This window comes from Elephas maximus, chromosome 11 (assembly GCF_024166365.1).
Source record: "Elephas maximus indicus isolate mEleMax1 chromosome 11, mEleMax1 primary haplotype, whole genome shotgun sequence".
NCBI lineage: Eukaryota > Metazoa > Chordata > Mammalia > Proboscidea > Elephantidae > Elephas > Elephas maximus.
In genome coordinates this window covers 29,308,574-29,333,848 of record NC_064829.1, presented here as the reverse complement: position 1 = coordinate 29,333,848, position 25,275 = coordinate 29,308,574, and the positions used below count along the sequence as shown (strand labels likewise).

General features: G+C 42.6%; 1 protein-coding gene across 1 annotated transcript in view; it reads right to left on the bottom strand.

Annotated features, from left to right (window-relative positions):
- The window catches only part of CABLES1 (Cdk5 and Abl enzyme substrate 1), a 152,057-nt gene that overhangs the window by 36,311 nt on the left and 90,471 nt on the right, over positions 1-25,275 (bottom strand). The window contains exon 4 of the mRNA XM_049901310.1: positions 25,176-25,253. Within this exon, the coding sequence (XP_049757267.1) occupies positions 25,176-25,253 (78 nt within the window). The remainder of the gene's footprint in view (positions 1-25,175; positions 25,254-25,275) is intronic.

Here is a 25,275-nt window from a genome sequence, read left to right as displayed (position 1 = left end):
CTAGGCTGAATTTTCTTAGCTAATTGCTCTATGTCACTGAAAGCTTATATTAGCACGAACCATATAAAATTGCTGTTATTTGATGGTTTTTGACCTACATAACTAGCAATTTCACATGGTGTCACCTACTACTGACAAGGTAACTGCTCAGGCCTTATGTGTGAGTGTGAAGCAAGAGACCTATGGCCCTTGATGTTCCACTGGAGTTGCCTTCAGAAAGGGACTCCAAACGGTGTAGTTGGGTCACTCAAAAAGAATCCTGAAGGGGGGGAAAAAAAAAAAACTCCAGTGAAAGAAAAGTATGCAGAAATCCCAGGGGTATAGTGATAACATCTTGATGTTTTCTTTCTCAGATCATTGTTCTGGGTTCTCATTTAAATCTGTATGAAAATAGAAATGTCCGTTTGGCTCAAAAAAGCCAGCATTAACTCTCCAGTGTCAGGAAATAAGTGGTGGTGTCAGGAGATAAAGCCGGACAACGTGGACAGCAGCTGACATTAATTAAAAGCAAACTCGGACAATCCATCTGCAGTGGGACTTTTTTCCATTTATTTGAAATGCCCTGGAAGATTTTTTTTTTTTTCTGCATACATCTAAAGTCCAAATATTAATTAGTTTATATTCTACCTCCTTCTAGAACTGGAACTGAGGTAAGTTAAATACTACATGTGGACCTTGTCCAAGTGTGTGAGCAAAGGTTTAACATGCTATAGCCCGCACTCAGAGGTGAACATGGTTCGTCAGGTTATTGGAAAAGATCTCGTTTTGGCAGATGTGTTTATACAGATTAGGAAATACAGACAACATAAGGGTCTGATTCCTTCTATTTTCCAGCTCTGGGTACCGGGTACTGTCTCAGCCCAGTATTTAGCTACAAGAGCTCATTGCTCATTCAAGTTTGCTAACGTCTCCACAGACTGCAAGGCAACAAACACTCTGAAAACCCAGCACAAGCAAATTTTTTTTACAAAGGCTGAGTTTTGACACTGGTAGACCGGGGGTGGTGGTTGAGAGTGAGAACAGGGGAGGGGCTCATAGAACACTGGTGGGAGGGAACCACAACCGTAGGTGGAAGTACGTCTGGGGTGATAGCCAAGCAGCAGTTTGCATGCTTAGGCAAGGGGCAGAAAACCAGGTGGGTTCTTCCTTCAGACGATGGTCCCACAGTATTTTTTAAAAAACCTTTTCCTTTTATTATTGTTGTAAAAATACAGAGAACACAATATTTAAAGCGGCTGTCCTTCAAAGAGAGCTCTGGTGGTTCAGTGGTTAAGTGCTTGGCTGTTACGTGAAATGTTGGCGGTTTCAACCCATCAGCTGTTCATTGGTAGAAAGATGTGGCAGTCAGCTTCTGTAAAGATTACAGCCCTGGAAACCCTATGGGGCAGTTCTACTGTGTCCTATAGGGTTACTATGAATTGGAATGAACTTGACGGCCACAGGTTTTGGGTTTTATGCTCCTTGGAAGCCTGTAATCTCATGCGTTGGGAATCCTCTGAAACCTGGGCCCAGTTTTGGCTTCCTCGGCAAAAAGCAAAAATGTATGATTTGTTTTGGAGTCATCTCATTAGAGTAGATGGCCAATCTAGGTCTCTCTGTGCCCAAAGGGGATTAGCTAGGTTGCTATTAACCATAAAATAGCCAACTCCTGGCTTCATCTTGTGTAAAAGGCAAAATGACTCTTAGTTTCCTCTTCCATGGCTCACTGGAAAAGCCCCAGCCAGCTGCTCTGTGCAGCACAATGCATGCACTTGATCTTGACGGGAAAACAAGATTCTGTATTAGATTACAAGAAGTTGAAGCTACGTCCCTTCCCTTAGGGGTGCACGTGATTAATGAGCCAATATTACTCTTAATAAAAAAAGATATAAGATTTAAATACTTAACCCCTGGGAAGCTGATGGAAAAAGTGCGCATGATTCAATTAACTAGTTCCCCAGGCTTCCTGAGCCCACAATGGGGATGGCCTGACTTCCAGTCAGGGGTAATTTCTCTAATGGTGCCCTAAATACCAGACCTTGGAAGGCCAGCCAGGAGCTCTGCTGGGCACTTGCTCTTTAAAGGACAACAATAGGTTGACGCTTTCACGTGTAAATAATTTAAAAGCCAATTAAATATTAACAGGATATCCAGACTCTTCAAAAAATAAATAAATTTGCTGTACAGAAAGCAAAGCTTGAAAGCTGATTAGGAAAGGAAATACACTTGTGAGCTAATTTTAATTAAGAGATTACATCTCCACTGGACCTCAAGTATGTATTTGTGATATTCTGTTTAAGACATCCCATTTATTCCTTTTCAGAGTCAGTGCACCTGCCATCTTGGGCTGGGTCTGCTTATTTGTAATGTGCAGAACGTTACACCACCACAGTTCAGAGTAAATGGAACAAGGCCCAGGGCTGACAGGAAAAAAAGTGAAATCAAAGCAGTTTTTAGTCTAGCAGTCCTTCCCCTCTCACACTCAGTACTTCATTAATAAGCCCCCCCAAAGGGCAACTGGCACACACTGGAAGGGTCTTAATGTAACTTACACCAAAATCTTTGTCTAAAGGCAGCTCCCATAAACAGCCGGATAAGGGCATGATTCATCCATGAGATCATTCTAGAATCTGTCTCTGTGTGGGAATAGGTTTGGTGTGAGGAAAGAAACACAATTTGTGAATGTGTAATTTTCCACAACGAAAAGCCATATTTCTGGGGAAAGTGGGTGGGAAGGAAGGGGGAATGGGCCCAGAGCCAGTCAGGGAGCATTCAGGCTTGGAGATTCTCTCTAAGAATAGAAGAAGAAGCTGTTCTCTGTCACACAGTGATCAACACTCAGGAAATGGACCCAAGCGGATGATCTCACTGAATGTCCTGAATGCCAAAAGCTAAGGACATACCATAAACACCATGTGGAAGCTGCTGGCAACTTCACAACATGCTCCCAGAGACACCTTGTACTCCATTAATTAGGAAGCCATCTTCTTCATCACACGGTCCCTACGGCATCTGTAAGCTAACCTAGCTATGCTAATTCAATAAAGCATGGTTATCAGAATGGGTCTGCACCTACAGACACATTACAGAAACCGTTTTTGCTGAAATCATCTAGCAAAGTCACTTTACATAAAACCAATCATAAGTAAGCTAGGTTCACTACAACTTCCTTCTGGTCCGATCCACTTATACAGAAATACCAATGCGGCCCATGTGTTTCAGAAAATAAGGAGCATTTGGGTGCTGATGCCAGTTCACTGGCGAGAAGGGCGGGCCCTCTGCACAGGGACAATCCTGGACTAGCCCTCAGTACAATGCCTGCAGTCTCTCACTCAGGAGTGGGTTGTGTTCCAAAAGTTTATGAGTTGGTTGTCTGGAACTCAGAATGTATTTTCCCACTGATACAATGTTGTAAATGGAGACTGATCCACAAATGCCCTTTGAGCCTTTAAAATAACTGAACCAGGCCAATTGTATAAGCAAGGGTAAAAGGTCAGAAGGGGTAAGAGGGTAAAAAAAATAGGAGGAAACTGAGTCTCTGTCTTGGTTTCCTGGTTTGGGACTGACCCTCAGTAACATTTCAAAACAGGTCAGGTTTGCATTATGCCCACCTCTCAGAACCTCCTTTCACTTCTCAGAAGGCCAGGGTCCTTTCCCTTGAGCTGTTCCTGTTTTGCACAATTTCTTCCCTCTACTTCTGAACCCATGCATTCTTTTCAATCTCCCAGATTTTCCACTCCTGGTCCCATGGCAGTGGTCCAGGAGGACAAGGTGGGTGTGGGACTCTGGGAACCAGAGGAGAGGCAGTGCTCTCATGCAGGGACGGATTACCCAACAAGCAAGGTAAGCACAGGCTTAATTGTGTTTACTTACTAATCTGAAGTGCACAATTTCACACGGGTTTCACCACATTGTCACCACATCTTTGATCAAAGATGTGATGAAACCTGTGTGAAACTGCGTACTACAGATTAGTAAGTAAGCACAAGTAAGCCCGTGCATACCTTGCTTGTTGTAGGCCAGTATGTACCGTGCCTACTGGTTAATCCGTTTCTGAAACTCTCAGGTACAGGTGTTAGACAAGCTGGCTGCTTAAAAAGTCGGGTTAGCCTAATTAGGAGAGTTCAAAAAGGTGTTTGCAACTCATTTTGTAACCGGAGTGTCACCAAGCCAAACCACAAATCTAGGCTAGGAAAGAGAAGGCAGTGACTAATGTGGACAAAAGGCAAAATGCTTCAGTCTGGCTTTGGCAACTGCTAGTTGAGAGAAGAGGAGCTGGTTTAAAGGCTGGGACTCCTCCCAGAAAACAGTATAATTTAAAAGCTTAATATGAGAAGAGTGTTTACAGCTATGGAAAGATTTGCTGTTACAGTGGTAGTGAAAAAGAAGGGCAACATCTGTTCCTCTTCACTTGTAACAGGCTTCCAACAGCTTGTTTTCAAAGGTGGGATTTGGTAGCAAGAAAGATCAAAACAAAACAATCATCTCTTCAAAGGGTACACACCTATCTCTACTAGGGGAAAAATAAAAAAGACTAGAAGGAAATAGACCAACTTGTTAATGGTAGTTTTGTTCAGGAGGTGAGCCTCTGGGTAATTTTTCTCTTCCTCTAATGTTTATGTACTTTCCAAATTTTCTTTAATGAGTATGTACTACTGAGAAAATTTTAAAGACCAAGTAAAAGCAGATCTGAAGAAGAAGCCATCATGTTTGTAGAACCACACAGTTGGCTAATTCACTGTGAGCCAGTCGGAGATTTGCTGTGTTGGAACAGATCTAGAAAGAGCAACGCAAGAGGTGGGGCAAAAATGGCAGAGTAGTCAGACACTTCCAGTGGTCCCTCTTACAATTTATACAAAGCCAACAACCAACATCATCCTAAATGGGGAGAGTCTGAAAGCATTCCCCTTAAGAAGGGGAGCCAGACAAGGATGCCCTTTATCACCACTCTTATTCAACACTGTACTAGAGGTCCTAGCCAGAGCAATTAGGCCAGAAAAAGAAATAAAGGGCATCTAAATTGGTAAGAAAGAAGTGAAAGTATTTCTACTTGCAGGTGATACGATCTTATTTATACAGAAAACCCCAAAGAATACACAAGAAAACTACTGGAACTAATAGAAGATTTCAGCAAAGTATCAGGATACAAGATAAACATACAAAAATCAGTTAGATTCCTCTGCACCAACAAAGAGAACTTTGAAGAGGAGATCACCAAATCAATACCATTTATAATAGCCCCCAAGAAGATAAAATACTTAGGAATAAATCTACCCAGAGATATAAACGACCTATACAAAGAAAACTAGAAGATGCTACTGCAATAAACGAAAAGAGACCTACGTAAGCGGAAAAACATACCTTGCTCATGGATAGGAAGACTCAACATCATGAAAATGACCATTCTACCCAAAGCAATCTACAGATACAATACAATCCCCATCCAAATTCCAATGGCATTTTTTAATGAGATAGAGAAACAAACCACCAACTTTATATGGAAAGGGAAGAGGCCTCGGATAAGTAAAGTATTACTGAAGAAGAACAAAGTGGGAGGCCTCATACTACCTGAATTTAGAACAGATTATACTGCCATGGTAGTCAAAACAGCCTGGCACTGGTACAACAACAGATACATAGATCCATGGAGCAGAATTAAAAATTCAGAGGTAAATTTATCTACCTACGAGCAGCTGATACTTGACAAAGGCCCACAGTCCATTAACTGGGGAAAAGACAAGTCTCTTTAACAAATGATGCTGACATAACTGGATATCCACCTGCAAAAAATGAAACAAGACCCATATCTCACACCGTGCACAAAAACTAACTCAAAATGGATCAAAGACCTAAATATAAAATCTAAAACGATAAAGATCATGGAAGAAAAAATAGAGACAATGCTAGGAGCCCTAATATGAGGCATAAACAGAATATAAAACGTAACAATGCACAAACACCAGAACAGAAATCAGACAACTGGGAGCTCCTAAAAACCAAACACTTATGCTCATCAAAAGACTTCATCAAAAGAGTAAAATGACAACCTACACAGTGGGAAAATTTTTTTTGGCTATGACAAATCCAATCAGCACCTAATCTCACCCCAACAAGGCTAGCATTAATACAAAAAGCACAAAATAATAAATGCTGGAGAGGTTGTGGAGAGACTGGAACACTTATACACTGCTGGTGAGAATGTAAAGTGGTACAACCATGATGGAGATCGATTTGGCACTTCCTTAAAAAGCTAGAAATAGAACTACCATACGATCTAGCAATCCCACTCCTTGGAATACATCCTAGAGAAATAAGAGGCCTCAGACGAAAAGATATATGCACACCCATGTTCACTGCAGCAGTGTTCGCAATAGCAAAAAGATGGAAACAACCTAGGTGCCCATCAATGGATGAATGGATAAACAAATTATGGTATATTCACACAATGGAATACTACATAACGATCAAGAACCATGATGAATCCGTGAAACATCTCATAACAGGGATGAATTGGGAAGGCATTATGCTGAGTGAAATTAGTCACAAAAAGACAAATGTTGCATGACACTACTATTATAATAACTCAAACGGTTTAAACACAGAAGAAAACATTCTTTGATGATTACGAGGGTGGGGAGGGAGGGAGAATGGTATTCACTAACTAGATAGTAGACAAGAATTATCTTAGGTGAAGGGAAGAACAACACACAATACAGAGGAAGTCAGCACAACTGGACTAAACCAAAAGCTAAGAAGTTTCCTGAATACAACCAAATACTTCAAGAGACAGAGTAGCAGGGGTGGGGGTCTGGGGACCATGGTTTCGGGGGACATCTACATCAGCTGGCATAACAATTTATTAAGAAAATGTTCTGCATCCCACTTTGGTGTGTGGTGTCTGGGGTCTTAAAAGCTAGCAAGCAGCCATCTAAGATGCATCAATTTGTCCCAACCCCCCTGGAGCACAGGAGAATGAAGAACATCAGATACAAGGAAAATATTAGCCCAAGAGACAGAAAGGACCACATAAACCAGAGACTTCATCAGCCTGAGACCAAAAGAACTAGATGGTGCCTGGCTACCACCAATGACTGCCCTGACAGGGAACACAACCGAGAGTCCCTGACGGAGCAGGTGAAGGTGTGGTGCAGACCTCAAATTCTAGTAAAAAGACCAGACTTAATGGCCTGATTGAGACTAGAGGGACCCTGGAAGATATGGCCCCTGGACTCTCTGTTAGTCCAGAACTGAAACCATTCCCGAAGCCACCTCTTCAAAGATTAGACTGGAGTATAAGACATAAAACGATAGGCATGAGGAGTGTGCTTCTTAGCTCAAGTAGATACGTGAGACTAAATGGGGAACTACTGTCTAGAGGCGAGATGAGAAGACAAAAAGGGATAGGAGCTGAATGAATGGACATGGGAAATCTGGGATGGAAAGGAGGAGCGTGCTGTCACATTATAGGGAGGGCAACTAGGGTCACATAACAATATGTGTATAAATTTTTACATGAAAAACTAACTTGAGCTATGAACTTTCACTTAAAGTGCACGCGCGCGCACACACACACACAGAGTGAGCAATGGAATAGCTCTATGACTGGGGAAAAATGGAAATGAAACATAACACTTATTGAGTATCTACCACAGCCTGGCTGGTACTCAGAGCTTTTATAACTAGTATTTCATTTATTGCTCTCAACCTTTTGAGGTCGAGATTATAACTTTACAGATGAGTAAACTGGGGTCAGCAAGGTTAGTTAACTTGCCATCACTGGGAGTTCTGCCTAACCAGCCCTTTCTTATGAACCATCCTGCCTCTTGGCCTCTGGGGTCCATCTGCACCGATGGCAGCTGGATGAGAACTATGGTTTTCCTAATAGGGCCATGAGAGATGGTGGGGGAGGAGTAGGGTTCTTGTCCCTACTCCCACTTCTCCAGAACAGCTCTGTGGTTAGCTGTTTGATTTACTGGAATGCTGTGTAAACTAGACTTGTGTTGGAAGAAAGGTTTCTTGGGCTAAAAAAAAAAAAAAAAACACCTAAGATCCTTTTTTTGTTTGTTTGTTTTTTTAAGAACCATAGGACTAGGTAGGCTCCAAGCGCTCTTCAGCTCTAAAATCCGTCATTTGGACTGCAGATACTCCCCATCATTGGACTCATTTGGAGCTGCATTACCTGGTGCATATTCAATTTGAATATCCTTTTCTGAATCAGCCCAAGGACGACCCAAAGAGAAGTGGGGATGCCCTTGTTTCCAGGATGGACTTACACGTCCTCACAGTATTTTTTGCTCTTTGTGCTCAGCCAATAGGCCTGATGTTAAGAAGTATGGTCCATCTTGGTAACAATTAGGGGGATCCTGGGCTCAGCAGTTGTTATTTGAAGGGAGTGAGCAAAGCCCATAGCCAGTTTTCAATCTAAACATGCCAACAAAGCCCACCACCTTCCTAACATGTGCACCTGATCAGAGACGGCTGTGCTGGGCTCCAGTAGGGCCAGGCCACAGGCCTAGGTTGTGTGAATAAGCTGAGTGTGTGGGAGGTGGCGAGCAGGACCACAGAGGGGGCTTTGATGCAGCCCAGCCACCAAGATGCGCTCCTTTGAGAGGATGATACTCAGCACCCCCCACAGCACTGAGCCTCTGTGCTAGAGTCAATCCCGATAGGCGCCTTGCTTTCAGCAAAGCCAGTATATATGAAAGGAAAATCATGTGTTGGTCTCCCCAAACTAGGGCTGTATGTTACATTTTGATCACGTGACGCTGGTTTGGAGATGTTCTGACAACTTGAGTACATAGAAGACTAGGTCAGCCAGTCTGCTGAAAGCCAGGGAGCTCGGATGGGGCTTGGGTAAAGCCTGCAGCAGCCAGCTGCAACTGTCACAAAAGGCCCTTGCCATTCTTGGGTTAGTGAATCACTGTGGCAGAGACCGCAGACTGGCTCACAATCCCATGCCAGCCCCTCCGCGGCTTGCTTTCCTGAAATGTAAACCCAGAAGGCTAAAAAGTACATTTCCCAGGCTGCCAGGGGTGAGCCGAGCTCTGCCAGGTGGACACTCTGCATGAGATGCTCACAAGAAACCTGGAGGCAGAGTGAGCAACACACAAGGAAGATCAGAACTTCCAGCAAGCATGGGGTGGAGCGGTCTGTTCCTTTTGAAGCAACAGGGGTTGAATTCCTAGTGTCCAGCTCCTAGCAGCTCAGGTCCCAAATGACAGCATCAATGGTAATGTCTCCATGGAGAAGCCCCCAGGTGTGGCTATATATTTTTCCTGGCTGCGCTGTCTCCCACTGTGTTGTTCCTGGGGGCCTATGGTCGTTTCTCCTTCCTTCCTGACAGTTCTGTGAGCTATCTAAAAACCTCTGCCTGACTCCTGTTCCCAGCAGCCTGAGTGGACTCTGTTGTCTGTAACTTAGGGCACTGAACAAGACACTACCCTGTACTCCAGGAGCCTTTGTTCATCAGAGCCACTACGGGTTCATCTGTTACAGGCAAGATCTGGAATTCATAAAGTAAAAGAACAGAAAAAAGGGAGGCTATTGGAAACCTCTCATTTTATCTAGAAGATGATTTCCTGAACTGTTGTATGCAAGCAAACTCTGTATATCCAACAATATTTCATGAGTGCTAAGAAAGCTCTCTAAGAAGCCCTGTCACAATCCTTCTGTGCAGCGAGGACATGTTTAGCAACGTGAATAACAATCCTCTAAAAATTTGACTGATTTACACGCTCTCTCAAAGAAAAGCATTTTTCAGGCACAGTATTAAGACAGAAAGAAGACCCTCGCCAATTGCTCCTGGTGGCAGATGTAGCACTTACGGGGTGACCTGGGTGCACTGGGCTGGTGCTGCAGAGACTGGTGTGAGCAGCACAGCAGGGTCACACACCAGTAACCTGAGGTCTGCTGACACCCAGCAATCTTACCACCTCCCCACTCCCCACACACCTTTTCTATTCCAGAGATGATAATTACCCAGATGGAAAAATAACCACAGGGATGCCTAGGCTTCCCCTCAGGGGATCCAAGGCTGCAGGGGGAGCCAGTAACCTCCAGAGCCTAAAGCTACCAACCCCTGGCTGCCATGTCCCCAGGAGGCACCCCTCAAGTGGGACAGGAAAAAGGGAAGCCCCCATTCCCGGGCCTCAAGCTACACAGATGCACACCCATCAGCAGTGTGCATCATGGGTCTGAGCCAGCGCTCAGCCCGCCAGGGGTGACCATTGAGGAAAATACATGCGGTTCTCAAGCTTACCTTAGTGTGCTTCCAGGACTGCCTTCAGAGGTTCTGCTGGCCCAGAGCAGAAGGCCGAATACCAGAGTCTGGAACCAGACTGCCTTAGTTCAAATCCCACCTCTTCCATTTGAGAAAATTGTTAAAACTCTCTCTGCCCTCAGGAGGTTATTGCGAAGATTAAATGAGTGAATGTATACGTCTGGTATTCTCTAAGTATTACTTAGGTTTCAGTTTCTATTACCACCTCTACTTATCATATCCACATAAACAGCTGAACATGCTGTCAGTTAATACAAAGGAAACAGGATCTCTCAAACATCTGTATCTACCAATCAAGGCAGGGAAGTACCGTCTGTGGCAGTTGTTAATCAGATGCTTCAGAAACCACTTTGTGAATGATCACATCATCAGCTTACTGTAAAATTTCCAAAAGTCACCAGATCTGCATTTTTTAAAATTCTCAAATTTTAAATAATTGGATGAAGATTAGTCAAATATGAGTTCTAGAAGCTCCAGAAGCAGGAGATCGTTGATAGGTGGGAAATGTGAACAGCGTGTCTCATTCAGAAACTCCTTGTTGGACAAAACCAGTGGCTTCCACATCAGCAAAGCGGTGTTGACACGGATGAGGACATGGGACAAACTATTTGAGCTCACAGGACCTTTGGAGTGTCTAGTCAAACCTCCCCCCCTTTTTTTTTAACTTAAAAAACTTTTTTTCTAATACTTTTTATTATGCTTTAAGTGAAAGTTTACAAATCAAGTCCATTTCTCACACAAAAACCCATATACACCTTGCTACACACTCCCAGTTACTCTCCCCCCTAATGAGACAGCCCGCTCTCTCCCTCCACTCTCTTTTCGTGTCCATTTCGCCAGCTTGTAACCCCCTCTAACCTCTCATCTCCCCTCCAGACAGGAGATGCCAACATAGTCTCAAGTGTCCACCAGATCCAAGAAGCTCACTCCTCACCAGCATCCCTCTCCAACCCATTGTCCAGTCCAATCCATGTCTGAAGAGTTGGCTTCGGAAATAGTTCCTGTCCTGGGCCAACAGAAGGTCTGGGGGCCATGACCACCGGGGTCCTTCTAGTCTCAGTCAGACCATTAAGTCTGGTCTTATAAGAATTTAGGGTCTGCATCCCACTGCTCTCCTGCTCCCTCAGGGGTTCTCTGTTGTGTTCCCTGTCAGGGCAGTCATCTGTTGTAGCCGGGCACCATCTAGTTCTTCCAGTCTCAGGATGATGTAGTCGCTGGTTCATGTGGCCCTTTCTGTCTCTTGGGCTCGTAATCGCCTTGTGTCCTTGATGTTCTTCATTCTCCTTTGATCCAGGTGAGTTGAGACCAATTGATGCATCTTAGAGGGCTGCTTGCTAGCATTTAAGACCCCAGACACCACTCTTCAAAGTGGGATGCAGAATGTTTTCTTAACAGATTTTATTTGCCAATTGACTTAGATGTCCCCTGAAACCATGGTCCCCAGACCCCTGCCCCTGCTACGTTGGCCTTCGAGGCATTCAGTTTATTCAGAAAACTTCTTTGCTTTTGGTTTAGTCCAATTGTGCTGACCTCCCCTGTATTGGGTGCTGTCTTCCCCTTCACCTAAAGTAGTTCTTATCTACTATCCAATTAGTGAATGCCCCTCCCGCCCCCCTCGAATAACCACAAAAGAATTTCTTCTCAGTTTAAACTACTTCTCAGGTTCTCATAATAGCAGTCTTATACAACAGTCGTCCTTTTGCAACTGACTAATCCACTCAGCACAATGCCTTCCAGGTCCCTCCATGTTATGAAATGTTTCACAGATTCCTCACCGTTCTTTATCGATGCGTAGTATTCCATTGTGTGAATATACCATAATTTATTTATCCATTCATCCGTTGAAGGGCTTCTATCTTTCTGCTACTGTAAACAGTGCTGCAATAAACAAGGGTATGCATATATCTGTTTGTGTAAAGGCTCTTACATCTTATATCTAGGATATATTCCGGGGAGTGAGATTGCTGGATCGTATGGTAGTTCTATTTCTAGCTTTTTAAGGAAGCACCAAATCAATTTCCAAAGTGGTTGCACCATTTGACATTCTCACCAGCAGTGTAGAAGTGTTCCAGTCTCTCCACAACCTCTCCAAAATTTATTATTTTGTGGTTTTTGGATTAATGCCAGCCTTGTTGGAGTGAGATGAAATCTCATTGTAGTTTTGATCTGCATTTCTCTAATGGCTAATGACAGCGAACATTTCCTCATGTTTCTGTTAGCTACCTGAATGTTTTCTTTAGTGAAGTGTCTATTCATATCGTTTGCCCATTTTTTAATTGGGTTATTTGTCTTTTTGCAGTTGAGTTTTTGCAGTATCATGTAGATTTTAGAGATCAGGCGCTCATCGGAAATGTCATAGCTAAAAACTTTTTCCCAGTCTGTAGGTTGTCTTTTTACTCTTTTGGTGAAGTCTTTGGATGAGCATAGGTGTTTGATTTTTAGGAGCTCCCTGTTTTTGTTATCTAGTTTTTCTTCTACATTCTTTATGTTTTGTATACTGTTTATGCCATGTATTAGGGCTCCTAACGTCCCTATTTTTTCTCCCATGATCTTTATTGTTTTATATTTTATATTTAGGTCTTTGATCCATTTTGAGTTAGTTTTTGTGCATGGTGAGGTATGGGTCTTGTTTCATTTTTTTGCAGATAGATATCTAGTTATGCCAGCACCATTTGTTAAAAAGACTGTCTTTTCCCCATTTAACTGTTTTGGGGCCTTTGTCAAACATCAACTGCTCATATGTGGATGGATTTATGTCTGGATTCTCATTTCTGTTCCATTGGTCCACGTATCTGTTGTTGTACCAGTACCAGGCTGTTTTGACTACTGTGGTGGTATAATAGGTTCTAAAATCAGGTAAAGTAAGGCCTCCCACTTTGTTCTTCTTTTTCAGTAATGCCTTATTTATCCGGGGCCTCTTTCCCTTCCATATGAAGTTGGTGATTCGTTTCTCCATCTCATTAAAGAATGTCATTGGGATTTGGATCGGAAGTACATTAAACGTACTTTTGGTAGAATAGACATTTTTATAATGTTAAGTCTTCCAATCCACGAGCAAGGTATGTTCTCCCACTTATGTAAGTCTCTTTTGGTTTCTTGCAGAAGTGTACTTTGTATAAGTCTTTTACATCTCTGGTAAGATTTATTCCTAAGTATTTTATCTTCTTGGGGGCTACTGTAAATGGCATTGATTTGGTGACTTCCTCTTCGATGTTCTTTTTGTTGGTGTAGAGGAATCCAACTGATTTTTGTACATTTATCTTGTATCCCGATTCTCTGCTGAACTCTTCTGTTAGTTTCAGTAGTTTTCTGGAGGACTCCTTAGGGTTTTCTGTGTATAAGATCATGTCATCTGCAAATAGAGATACTTTTACTTCTTCCTTGCCAATCTGGATGCCCTTTATTTCTTTATGTAGCCTAATTGCTCTGGCTAGGGCTTCAAGTACAATGTTGAATAAAAGTGGTGATAAAGGGCATCCTTGTCTGGTTCCTGATCTCAGTGGGAATGTTTTCAGGCATTCTCCATTTAGGGTGATGTTGGCTGTTGGCTTTGTATAAATGCCCTTTATTATGTTGAGAAATTTTCCTTCTACTCCTATTTTGCTGAGAGTTTTTATCATGAATGAGTGTTGAACTTTGTCAAATGCCTTTTCTGTATCAATCGATAAAATCATGTGATTCTTGTCTTTTGTTTTATTTATGTGGTGAATTATATTGTTTTTCTAATGTTGAACCATCCCTGCATACCCGGTATGAATCCCACTTGGTCATGGTGAATTATTTTTTTGATATGTTGTTGAATTCTATTGGCTAGAATTTTGTTGAGGATTTCTGCATCTACATTCATGAGGGATATAGGTCTACAATTTTCTTTTCTTGTGGTATCTTCACCTGGTTTTGGTATCAGGGATATGGTGGCTTCATAGAATGAGTTTGGTAGTATTCCATCCTTTTCTATGCTCTGAAACACCTTTAGTAGTAGTGGTGTAAACTCTTCTCTGAATGTTTGGTAGAAATCTGCAGTGAAGCTGTCCGGACCAGGGCTTTTTTTGGTGGGGAGTTTTTTGATTACCTTTTCAATCTCTTCTTTTGTTATGGGTCTATTTAGTTGTTCTACCTCTGTTTGTGTTAGTTTAGGTAGGTAGTGTCTTTCTAGAAATTCATGCATTTCTTCTAGGTTTTCAAATTTGTTTGAGTATAGTTTTTCATAGTAATCTGATATGATTCTTTTAATTTCAGTTGGGTCTGTTGTAATATCGCCCCTCTCATTTCTTATTCGGGTTATTTGCTTCCTCTCCTGTCTTTCGTCAGTTTGGCCAGTGGTTTATCAATTTTGTTAATTTTTTCAAAAAGCCAGCTTTTGGTCTTGTTAATTCTTTCAATTGTTTTTCTGTTTTCTATTTCATTTAGTTTAGCTCTAATTTTTATTATTTGTTTTCTTCTGGTGCCTATGGGTTTCCTTTGTTGCTCTCTTTCTATTTGTTCAAGTTGTAGTGATAATTCTTTGAAAACCTCCCCATTTTACAGATGATAGAACTGAGATCCAGGAAGGCTGAGTGATGGGGCTGTGGCCATGTAGTCAACAAACATCCCAGGGCTTCGTCTTCCCACATAGCTTCTTTTTTTGTCTTTTGGTCCTCACCTGCCTTCTGTCGTCACTAGGACTGGGCGCTGCAGAGTCCGTCGCTCCATCAATGGGATTGCAGCTTGAATGGTGCTTTATCAAATCCTCTCAATATGCCAGGTACTGTGGAGGCCCCCCGTGAATTCATGAGGGGTGTATCATCACAAAAGGAGGCACCCCTTTTCAGGAGGTACACGATCCACATTCAAAATAACCAGCAGCAGTCTCCGCACAGTGGCTCAGTTTCAGCCATCTGCCCTGGGGAGCACCCCCAACCGCTCTGTCTGAATTCTCTGAGTTTCTTCCCCTGGGCTCCAGCCACACGTCGCTTAGGGCACACATCCTATCGTTTGCTATTTTGTCTGATGATTTACTTGTTTACTAGCTTATTTCTGTCCCCTGCTGTCAGAAGGTAAGCTCTGTGACGGAAGAGGCGCTTTCTTGTTCATCACGGCATCTGCACCGCCTAGACCAGTGCCTGGCATATCACAGGTACTCAACACATTTTGCTGAGTGAACAAATGGATTACACCGTGCAGTGGCAGCACTTGAATTTCTACATAGGAGTGCAGGGACAGGATGGATGGGCATAAAGAAACTTTACATAGCAAACACTTTGTTTTTACTTAAGATGTAGATTTATTTTAAATGTGGGCATTGATAAGGATTTGGGGGTGAAGCACTCTCCAATGCCTCCCTGGGACCTCCCCAGTTGTCTTGGATTGATTGTTCACGTGTTGGGCTTTATCACTCAATGTGAAGCTCCTGCAGAGCAGAGTTTTAAACTCAAACCTCTCCACGTCCATCAAGCCTTGTACTCCCTGGGGCCGAACAAATGACTGAATACCCAGATAATGCATGAGTGCATGGTGTTCTGGTTTTCTAGGGCTTCTGTAACAAATTAGCACAAACTGGGGGCCTTAAAACAACAGGAGTTTATTATCTCACAGTTCTGGAGGCCAGAAGTCCAAAAAATCAAGGTAATCAGCAGGGCTATGTTTGCTCTGAAGGCTCTAGTGGAGAATCTGTTTTGTGCCCTTCTCTTAGCTTCTGGTGTTACTGCCAGTCCTTGGCTTACAGACACATCACTCCAACCTCTGCCTCCGTGGCCTTCTCCCTATGTCTCTCTCTTCTCACAAGGACACCATCACATTGGATTAGGGTTCACCCCGCCTTAAATAATTACAACTGAAATGACCCTATTTTCAAATAAGGTCACATTCTGAGGTTCCAGGAAGGAAACAGATTTTGGGGGGACACTATTCAACCCAGTACAGATGGTAAAACCTCTCCCAAGATTGATCTACTTTCGACAAGTGATGTCAAGAGTCAAAGTAAGTGTTCAGCTTCACTGCAAAACAAAGAGCAAAACATCAGGGTCAGGGTAGAAAGCAGACCAAGCCAAGACGTGAGCACCGGACTTGGGAAGCACCAGCGCAGAATGAGAAGCCAGAAAACAAAAAACGGAAAGATAAGGCCATCCTGATAGATGCTTCCCATGCAAAGGAGGTTCAAGTACATGCTGGATGAACTTTTGTGTTTCCTGTTTTTAGAGCTTTCTTGTGATAAAGTTGAAGCTGTACACTATCCCCTTCAGGGGAAGCTGTGCTTGTTCTGAATAAACAGGCACATGTGGACTAATCCGCATGCATAAGTGCAATGGAAACACTGGAGTCGGAAACATGAAGCCAGAAGCAGGAGTGGCCGGGAGAGCCAGTTCTAGCGCTGACTCTGCTGGCGTCATGTGTAAAGGTGGAAGGCTTCACCTCCCTGTGTCTTCTTTGTGAAGCAGGAAGGTTACACCACATGATCTCTAAAGTCCTCCCATCCCTGAAATTCTACCATCTAAGTCTTAGTCTCAGATAAATGAGCCCTGGTGGCACCGTGATTAAGCGCTGGGCTGCTAACCAAAAGTTTGGCGGTTCCAACCCACCAGCTGCTCTGCAGGAGAAATATGTGGCAGTCTGCTTCCATAAAGATTTACAGCCTTGGAAACCCCATGGGGCAACTCTACTCTGTCCTGTAGGGTCACTGGGAGTTGGAATCAACTCGACACAGCAATGGGTCTGGTTTGGATTAGTCCCAGGAACAGTTTCAGCTTAAAAGGAATCTTCTACAGTGGAAAGGTATTAGTTAATACGTACATGAATTAAAGTAGCTCAATATATGTATGTACATAACTTATTAGAATAAATGTTTTTATATAGTTAGTAAAAACAAAATTCCTAACTATGGTAGATACAAATTATTCATAAATAGGATGTCTGCTTATTAAAAAATTAAAATAAAGGAGAATGCTTCTTAATCCTGCTGCTAAATTACGACGCTCTGAAATGCATTCCCAGTTTCCTATGTGAGGACTGCAGTAGAATCTGCTGTAGAAATGGGCACGTTCTTTCTTCTGTTAAGTCTAACAAAGAAGCCAACTGTTATTTTTATAGAAAATTAACCTTTCTGCACCTTGGTTTCCTCATCTATAAAATTTAGAGGAGTAGTGGGTCTGAGTAAGAGCCCTGGTGGCACAGTGATGAAGCGCTCAGCTGTTAACTGAAAGGTCAGTGGTCTGAGCTCACCAGTGGCTCCCGTGGGAGAAAGATGTGACAGTCTGCTTCCGTAAAGATTATGGCCTTGGAAATCCTATGGGGCAGCTCTACTCTGCCCTACAGGGTCGCTATGAGTCAGCACTGACTTGACGGCAATGGGTTGGGTTTGGTTTGGGTTTCAGTGGGTTTGAACTCGTTCCTCTCTAAAATACCTTTCAGCTGTAAAAGGTTCTGTCCTGTAGCCCCACACACTCGTTTTCTTTCTTTCCATTCAGGGCCAACAGACAGAATAGCTGAGTGTACTGAGGATCCTATGAGATGACCCTGACACCATGAGGCCTTCACAGCAGTGGGGAAGGAGACCCAGGAACTGATAGACATTAACCAGGACCCTAGCACCAGCTAGCTTCCAGCTAGAATTTCTCTGAGGTGTTTAAAAATACAAGAGAGCCACAGAGATCTGTAAGGATGCTGAATGTAGATGGTTTTGGTGATCTTGTCCTGGGTAATTTAACTTTTTGGATCCCTACTGGCTTTGACTGAAGTTGTCAAAGATTTCATTTCACTTGGATCCACAATCAATACCCATGGAAGCAGTAGTTAGGAAATCAAAAGACGCATTGCATTGGGCAAATCTGCTACAGAGGACCTCTTTAAAGTGTCGAAAAGCAAAGATGACACCTTGGAGACTAAGGTGCGCCTGACCCAAGCCGTGGTATTTTCAATTGCATCATATGCGTGCCAAAGCTGGACAATGAATAAGGAAGACTGAAGAAGAGCTGACGCCTTTGAATTATGGTGTTGGCAGAGAATATTGACTATACCATGACCGCCAAAAGAACGAACAGATCTGTCTTGGAAGAAATACAACCAGAATGCTCCTCAGAAGCAAGGATGATGAGGTTGCGTCCTACATACTTTGGATATGTTGTCAAGAGGGATCAGTCCCTCATGCTTGGTAAAGTAGAGGGTTAGCAGGAAAGAGGAAGATGCTCAATGAGATGGACTGACACAGTGGCTGCAACAATGGGCTCAAGCATGACAATTGTGCGCATGGTGTGGGATCAGGCAGTGTTTCGTTCTGAGGTACACAGGGTTGCTATAAATTGAAACCAACTCGATGGAACCTAAGAGCAAAAACAACTGGCTTTGCAAAAAATGCTGTAATTTCCAAATTCACTGTGCAAGGTAGTAACTTAGCATCCCCATTCTACAGAGGAGGAAACGGAGGCTCACAGAAGGTAAATGATTTGCCTAAGCAGAAATCTGTATGTCCCTGAAGTTCTCCACGCTGACCCCACCTGTCTTTTTCTGTAAGATACACAGGGTCCTTTAGGAGTGAGCCCACCAACCTGTCCAGGAGCCAGGTCCTTCACTGGGAACCTTGTACATAGTCACTCCTGGAATCCTGTTAACCTCTGTGAGGTGGAGATCATAAAAGCTCCATTTCACAGAAGGGTTTCAGTGAATACAGAACTTGCCTCGCCTGTCTGCCACTGTGGGCCACGGAAAAACAGACGGGTGCGCCGTCTTGGACTCAAATTCCTGCTCTGGTACAAAGTTGATGTTTGAGACCTCAGTTCTTGAGCATCAGTGGTCTTATCTATAAATGGAGATAAGTACTTGGTACCATAGTGAAGGGACCCCAAAACTTGGAAATGAGATTAAAGCATGGAAAAGCCAAACTCTCTTAAAGAAACAGAATGAGACCTAGGTCAGGAAACCTTGACAAACCTGCCTGAATATCTTTGTTAAAAATTGTATTTAATCATAGAGGTAATTTTAATGTCGTTCCTCTCTGGCTAGTTAAGTTCCAGGAAGGCAGGAACCAGCTCCAATTTCACCACCTCCATTCCTAATATCTAGTCACATAGTAAACACTCAGAAGAATAAACGGAACGTGTCTAAGTAAAGAATACATCAATAAGAAAGGGTGCTGGTGAGCAAGGGAAGTCCAAAAAAAGAGGCAAACATGGGCAGTGCCCACCTGAGCCTTGTCCAGGAGAGAAGACGTCCTGGCAAACAAAATGAATTGTTCAGTCTCACTAATAAAACCAACCCTCTCAAGAAGTTAAGGCATCAGCCTACTTTTTTTTTTCTGGATTTGCATTAAAAAAAATTTTTTTTTATTGTACTTTAGATGAAGGTTTACAGAGAAAACTAGCTTCTCATAAAATAATTAATAATACATACTGTTTTGTGACATTGGTTGTCAATCCCGCGACATGTCAACACTCTCCCCTTCTCGACCTTAGGTTCCCCATTACCAGTTTTCTTGTCCTCACCTGTCTTCTCATCCTTACCCCTGGGTTGTTGTGCCCCTTTAGTCTCGTTCTGTTTCATGGGCCTATCTAATCTTTGGCTGACGGGTGAACCTCAGAGTGACTTTATTACTAAGCTAAAAGGGTGTCTGGGAACCATACTCTCGGGTTTTCTCCAGTCTCTGTCAGACCAGTAAACTTGGTCTTTTTTTTTTTTTCCTGAGTTAGAATTTTTGTCTACATTTTTCTCCAGCTCTGTCCAGGACCTTCTATTGTGATCCCTGTCAGAGCAGTCGATGGTGGTAGCCAGGTACCATCTACTTGTGCTGGACTCAGTCTGGTGGAGGGTGTGGTACTTGTGGTCCATTAGTCCTTTGGACTAATCTTTCCCTTGTGTTCTTGGTTTTGTTCATTCTCACTTGCTCCAGATGGGGTGAGACCAATGCAGTACCTTAGATGGCCGCTCATAAGCTTTTAAGACCCCAGACGCAACTCACCAAAGTAGAATGTAGAACATTTTCTCTATAAACTATGTTATACCAGTTGAGCTAGATGTCCCCTGAAACCACGGTCCCCACAGCCCTAAGCCCAGTAATTTGGTCCCTCAGGGAATCTGGATATGCCTATGGAGCTTCCATGACCTTGGTAGTACAAGTTGTGCTGGAGGCTTCCCCAGTATTGTATACTGTCTTACCCTCCACCAAAGTTACCACTTATCTATTGTCTAGTTAGTGTTTTTCCCTCCCCACTTCTCCCTTCCCTCATAACCATCAGAGATTGTTTCTTTTTGTGTGTAAATCTTTTTATGGGTTTTTATAGTTGTGGTCTCATACAATATTTGTCCTCTTGTGATTGATTTATTGCACTCAGTACACTGCCCTCCAGATTCATTCATGTTGTGAGAGGCTTCACAGATTCATCATTGTTCTTTATTGTTGAGTAGTATTCCATTGCGTGTATGTTCCATAGTTTATCCATTCATCTGTTGATGGGCACCTAGGTTGTTTCCATCTTTTTACTATTGTGAACAATAATGCAGTAAACATGGGTATGCATATGTCTATTTGAGTGATGGCTCTTATTTCTCTAGGATATATTCCTAGGAGTGTGACTGCTAGATCATATGGTATTTCTATTTGTAGCTTTTTAAGGAACAGCTGTATCATTTTCTAAATGGTTGTATCATTTTGCATTCCCACCAGCAGTGCATAAGAATTCCAATCTCCCTGCAGCCTCTCCAACATTTGTTATTTTCTGTTTTTTTGCCAGTAATGTAGGGGTGAAATAGTATCTCATTGTAGTTCTGATTTGCATTTCTCCAATGGCTAGTGATCGCGAGCATTACCTAATGTGTCTGTTAGCTGCCTGAATGTCTTCTTTGGTGACATGTCTGTTCATATTTTTTGCCCATTTTTAAATTGGATTGTCTTTTTTTGTGGTAGAGGTGTTGGATTCTCCTGTAGATTTTACAGATTTTTGTCTGATATGTCATAGCCAAAAATTTGGCTCAGAACATACTATACAGCTACAGTAGTCAAAACTGCCTGGTGTTGGTATAATGACAGATACAGAATCTTTGTAGGATCTCTTTTTACTCTTTTGGTCAAGTCTTTTGATGAGCATGAGTGTTTAAGTTTTAGAAGATCCCAGTTATCTGGCTTATCTTCTTCTGTGAGTTTGCATATTATTAGCTATGGTTTGTATCCTGCTAATGCCATATATTAGGGTCTCTAACATTGCCCTTATTTTTTCTTCTATGCTCTTTATAGCTTTTGGTTTTACATCTAGGTCTTTGATCCATTTTGAATTAGTTTTTGTATATGATGTGAGGTATGGGTCCTGTTTCTTTTTTCTGCACATGTACATCCAGTTTTGCCAGCACTGTTTTTTAAAAAGACTGTCTTTTCCCCCACCTGATGGACTTTGGGTCTTTGTCAAAGATCAGGTGACTGTAGGTGGATGGATTTATATCTGGGTTCTCAATTCCGTTCCATTGGTCAATGCATCTGTCATTATACCAGTACCAGGCTGTTTTGACTACCATAGCTGTATAGTAGGTTCTGAGGTCAGGTAGTGCGAGTCCTCCTACTTTATTTTTCTTCTTCAATACTGCTTTACTTATCTGGGGCCTCTTCCCTTTCCATATAAACTTAATGTTTAGTTTTTGCATCTTGTTAAAGAATGCTGTTGGTATTTAGGTCAGGATTGCATTGTATTTGTAGATTGCTTTGGGTAAAATTGACATTTTCACAATGTTAAGTCTACCCATACATGAGCATGGTATGTTTTTCCATTTATGTAGGTCTCTTTTGGTTTCTTGCAGTGAAAAAAAAAGTAATTTTCTTTGTATAGGTCTTTTACATCCTGGTTAGATTTATTCTGAAGTATTTTTTTTTTTTTTAGGGGCTATTACAAATGATATTGCTTTCCTGATTTCTTTTTCATTGTTCTTTTTATTAAAAAAAAACCCATTGCCGTCAATTTTGACTCATAGGGACCCTATAGGACAGAGTAGAACTGCCCCATAGAGTTTCCAAGGAGCACCTGGTGGATACCAACTGCCAACCTTTTTGTTAGCAGCCATAGCACTTAACCACTATGCCGCCAGGGTTTCCTGCGCTTTACTGGTGTATAGGAAGTCAACTGATTTTTGTATGTTTATCTTATATCCTGTTACTCTGCTGAGTCCTTTTATTAGTTCCAGTAGTTTTCTCATGGAGTCTTTGGGGTTTTCTATGTACAGTAGCACAAACAGAGACAGTTTTACTTCTTCATCACCAATTTGGATGTGTGTGTGTTTGTTTTCTTGCCTTATTGCTCTAGCTAGGACTTCCAGCACAATGTTAAATAGGAGTAGTGATAAAGGGCATCCTTACCTTGTTCCTGTTATCAAGGGGAATGTTTTCAATCTCTCTCCTTTAAGAATAATGTTGGCTGTTGGTTTTGTATAGATGCCCTTTATTGTGTTGAGGAATTTCCCTTCTATGCCTATTTTATTGAGAGTTTTTATCAGGAATGGGTGTTGGACTTTGTTGAATGCCTTTTCTGTGTTGATTAAGATGATCATGTGATTCTTTCATTTTATTTATGTGCTGGATTATGTTCATTGATTTTCTAACGTTGAATCATCCTTGCAACCTGGTATGAATCCCACTTGGTTGTGGTGTATTATTTTTTTGATATGATGCTGAATTCTATTCGCTAGAATTTTGTTGAGAATTTTTACATCAATATTCATGAGAGATATTGGTCCGTAATTTTTGTTTGTGGTGTCTTTGCCTGGTTTTCATATCAGGGTTATGTTAGCTTCATAGAATGAATTCAGAAGTGTCCCTTCCTTTAGCATGAGCCTATTTTTCCTGGTGCCTTTGCATACCCACTTGGCTAATTCTGCTTGTTCTGATTCCTGCTCTAGTTAAGCAGCCTTCCACTGATGACTCAGATCCTGCTGGAGGTGTGCTTATTGGCTGGTTACAACGAAATATTCTTTTTTTTTTTTTTTAATTTTTATTGTGCTTTAAGCAAAAGTTTACAAATCAAGTCAGTCTCTCATACAAAAATTGCTATATACTTCTAGCTGCTCTCCCCCTAATGAGACAGCACACTCCTTCTCTCCACTCTCTACTTTCGTGTCCATTCGGCCAGCTTCTGACCCCCTCTGCCCTCTCATCTCCCCTCCAGACAGCAGCTGCCCATGTAGTCTCATGTGTCTACTTGATCCAAGAAGCTCACTCTATACCAGTATCACTTTCTATCCCATAGTCCAAACCAATCCCTGTCTGAAGAGTTGGCTTCTCAATCAAATATTCTTGGCCCTGGGACATTATCTGTAATTATATTAATTAACTGGCCAAATGGGGGAAACCCTGGTGGCATAGTGGTTAAGTGCTACAGCTGCTAAGGAAAAGGTCAGCAGTTCAAATCTGCCAGGCACTCCCTGGAAACTCTATGGGGCAGTTCTACTCTGTCCTATAGGGTCGCTATGAGTCAGAACCGACTCAACGGCAGTGGGTTTGGGTTTGGTTTATTTGGCCAAATGGGTTCACGCACCAGGTCTGTGAGCTGGTACCAGCTAGTTTCCCCAGGAAACAAGCCCACTCCTCAAGGGCAGCCAGACCCAGGACCATGAAAGGTTGATAAGGTAAAGAAATCCTCCCAGCTAGCCACCCCAAGCTGGTCCTTAAACCTTTGATCTGCAGGACTTGCTGCTACTTTTTCTAGCACACCTACTTTGCAAGGTTGTTTTAAGGATGCAGATAATGAAAAGGACCAGCACGAAGTAAGTGCTCAATAAATAATAAGATTATTATTGCTCTTTAAGGCACACATTGAATAAATGACTGAGTCAGGACTCCATCTACTACTTTCTGTTCCATGGAGCTTATGATCTAGGATACAGGTAAGAACCATGATGAACTGAACAGGCCAAAATCTGACAGGTCTAAACGGAAAGGGAAGATGTTGGTGAGTAGGAACCACAGGGATACAACTCATGGAAGATGGTGAAAGATGAATAAATTATGAATCAGGACTGGGCCCTACTGTCCTCTGAAAGGGCAGTGGCAATATATGGGTAGTACCTTGGTTGACACAATGACTAGAAGGCAATTTAGCTTTTAGTGAGCAGAGGGCAGGGATAGCATCCTACAATGCTACCAACATCCCACACGGTGAACTGTCCTGGGTGATGCAAAGAGTTAACATGCTTGGCTGCTAACTGAAAGGTCTGGTGATCTACTTCCAAAAAAAATCAGCCAATGAAAACCCTATGGAGCACAGATCTACTCTGACACACCTGAAGTTGCCATGAGGACAAGCATTGGACACAGGGAAAACATAAAAAGGGCAAGTGAGCCAAAACTCAGATAATGAAACTGGCACAGGGTTCAGGGCTGGTGATGAGGAGAAGAGGCTGTGCAAGGGCAGACCCTCACTTATCTACTGTTTTTGAAATGAAATGGGGGCTTACTACAGAGTTGCGTGTGGCCTTCTGGTCTGTAACTAATCACACACATCTGGTCCTGGTACCACTTTGCTTTAAAATTTTGCCCAGCAGTGGCAGCTCCAGCTTGCTGGTCAGGTTCTCAACCCCAAGCCCAAGATGCAAGGAGGTAGGGTAGCCACATGGCTTGGTCCGATTCATTTTCTGACCTACCTTTCTCCAAAAGTCAAAGTGGCCATAAGGGAGGTGGCACACCTATATTGCTTTTGTTTCACAATTTGGAAACGGGTGACAAAATGCACATTCAGAAACAAAAGACACTATGGAGTGGAGACACACACACACACACACACACACGTGCGCGCATGCACACCAACAACAAGGGAGCTTTCTGGCTGAAAAGAACGTGGAACTTTTTTTCTTTCAAATTTATGAACACTGAATTTGCAGCGTCAAAGCAAGGTGTGTTCTTGAAAGTGGAGAGGGTGGCCACATCACGTACATCAGTTCACCCAGAGAACGACAAAGCATGCACGTATATACATACCCGGCCTGGGTACTGTCACGGTACGGCAGCACTGAAAAGATACTACAGAAGGATCTTCTGCCACTGATAAGGACTATTCTAAAAAACAAACAAACAAAAA